Genomic DNA, 1,492 nt, shown 5'->3' with positions numbered 1-1,492 from the left:
ATCCCATAGTTCCTGCTTCCAATGGTGCCCTCAGGAAACAACAGCCAGAACTCAGGGGAGGGAGCTACAGGGAGGTCTGAGTGAGGAGAGAGTGCCTGAGAGTGGGGTGGCTGTGAGAGGTGTCCTGTTTGGCTGCAGCAGCCTGGTCTAACTCAGCATTGACTTCTCCTCCTCAACAGATGAAAACACTCTGAGGAAGCAGCAAATGCCCAACAGCAGTTCCACAGCCCAGTTCCTGCTGCTGGCATTCTCAGACAGGCGGGAGCTGCAGCTGCTGCACTTCTGGCTCTTCCTGGGCATCTCCCTGGCTGCCCTCCTGGGCAACGGCCTCATCCTCAGCGCCGTAGCCTGCGACCAGCACCTGCACACCCCCAGGGACTTCTTCCTGCTGCACCTCTCCCTCACAGACCTGGGCTGCATCTGCACCACTGTGCCCAAAGCCATGCACAACTCCCTCTGGGGCACCACAACCATCTCCTACACAGGATGTGCTGCACAGGTCTTTTTCTTTCTCTTCTTCATCTCAGCAGAGTTTTCCCTCCTGACCATCATGTGCTACGACCGCTACGTTGCCATCTGCAAACCCCTGCACTACGGGACCCTCCTGGGCAGCAGAGCTTGTGCCCACATGGCAGCAGCTGCCTGGGCCTCTGGGTTTCTCAATGCTCTGCTGCACACAGCCAATACATTTTCCCTGCCCCTGTGCCAGGGCAATGCCCTGGGCCAGTTCTTCTGTGAAATCCCACACATCCTCAAGCTCTCCTGCTCACACTCAGGCTACCTCAGGGAAATTGGGCTCATAGTGGTTAGTATCTGTTTAGCACTTGGTTGTTTCATTTTCATTGTTTTCTCCTATGTGCAGATCTTCAGGGCTGTGCTGAGGATCCCCTCTAAACAGGGACGGCACAAAGCCTTTTCCACGTGCCTCCCTCACCTGGCCGTGGTCTCTACTGTTTTCAGCACTGGCACATTTGCCCACTTCAAGCCCCCCTCCATCTCCTCCCCATCCCTGGATCTGACCCTGTCAGTTCTGTACTCAGTGGTGCCTCCAGCTCTGAACCCCTTCATCTACAGTCTGAGGAACCAGGAGCTCAAGGATGCCATAAGGAAAATGATGAGTGGATGCTTTTCAAGAGCAATAACCTGCCTCTTTTCTTCTGCAGAACACTCACTGTGTAACCCTTCACTGGCCCAGCCTGCCTTCTAAAGCTTTTGAGAGTGGTGGTGGGGGAGTTTTCCTGTATTTTTTCCTATTTTACTGTTGTTAACATAGAAAGTTTTCTTCATCCCATACCTGATTGACTCTCTACCTCTTTGTTTTGACCCACAATTGTGTAAATGAGGAATCATTCTCTGTGTGCATTTAAACAAAATAAAAGTTCCTGCAGCAACTTCTTTGTCAAACATCCATGCCTTTGTTATTCTGTACATGAGGAATCACAATCTCTGAGTATAATAAAGGACTTTTTCCAGATTCTTGCTCCAAAAATTT

The 1,492-nt window shown here is 51.4% G+C and overlaps 1 protein-coding gene across 1 annotated transcript; it reads left to right on the top strand.

The window, feature by feature from the left end:
* Nucleotides 1-205: 205 nt before the first annotated feature.
* Nucleotides 206-1,207, top strand: LOC126635109 (olfactory receptor 14J1-like). The gene has a single exon (XM_050306050.1). It carries the CDS (start codon nt 206-208, stop codon nt 1,205-1,207), a length of 1,002 nt encoding a protein of 333 aa, XP_050162007.1.
* The last annotated feature ends 285 nt before the right edge of the window (nt 1,208-1,492 follow it).

Source organism: Myiozetetes cayanensis, unplaced genomic scaffold (assembly GCF_022539395.1).
Source record: "Myiozetetes cayanensis isolate MyiCay16 unplaced genomic scaffold, myiCay2020 scf1071, whole genome shotgun sequence".
Taxonomy (NCBI): Eukaryota; Metazoa; Chordata; class Aves; order Passeriformes; family Tyrannidae; genus Myiozetetes; species Myiozetetes cayanensis.
Note: the sequence above shows the minus strand (reverse complement) of the source record. Positions and strands in the feature narration are given on the sequence as shown.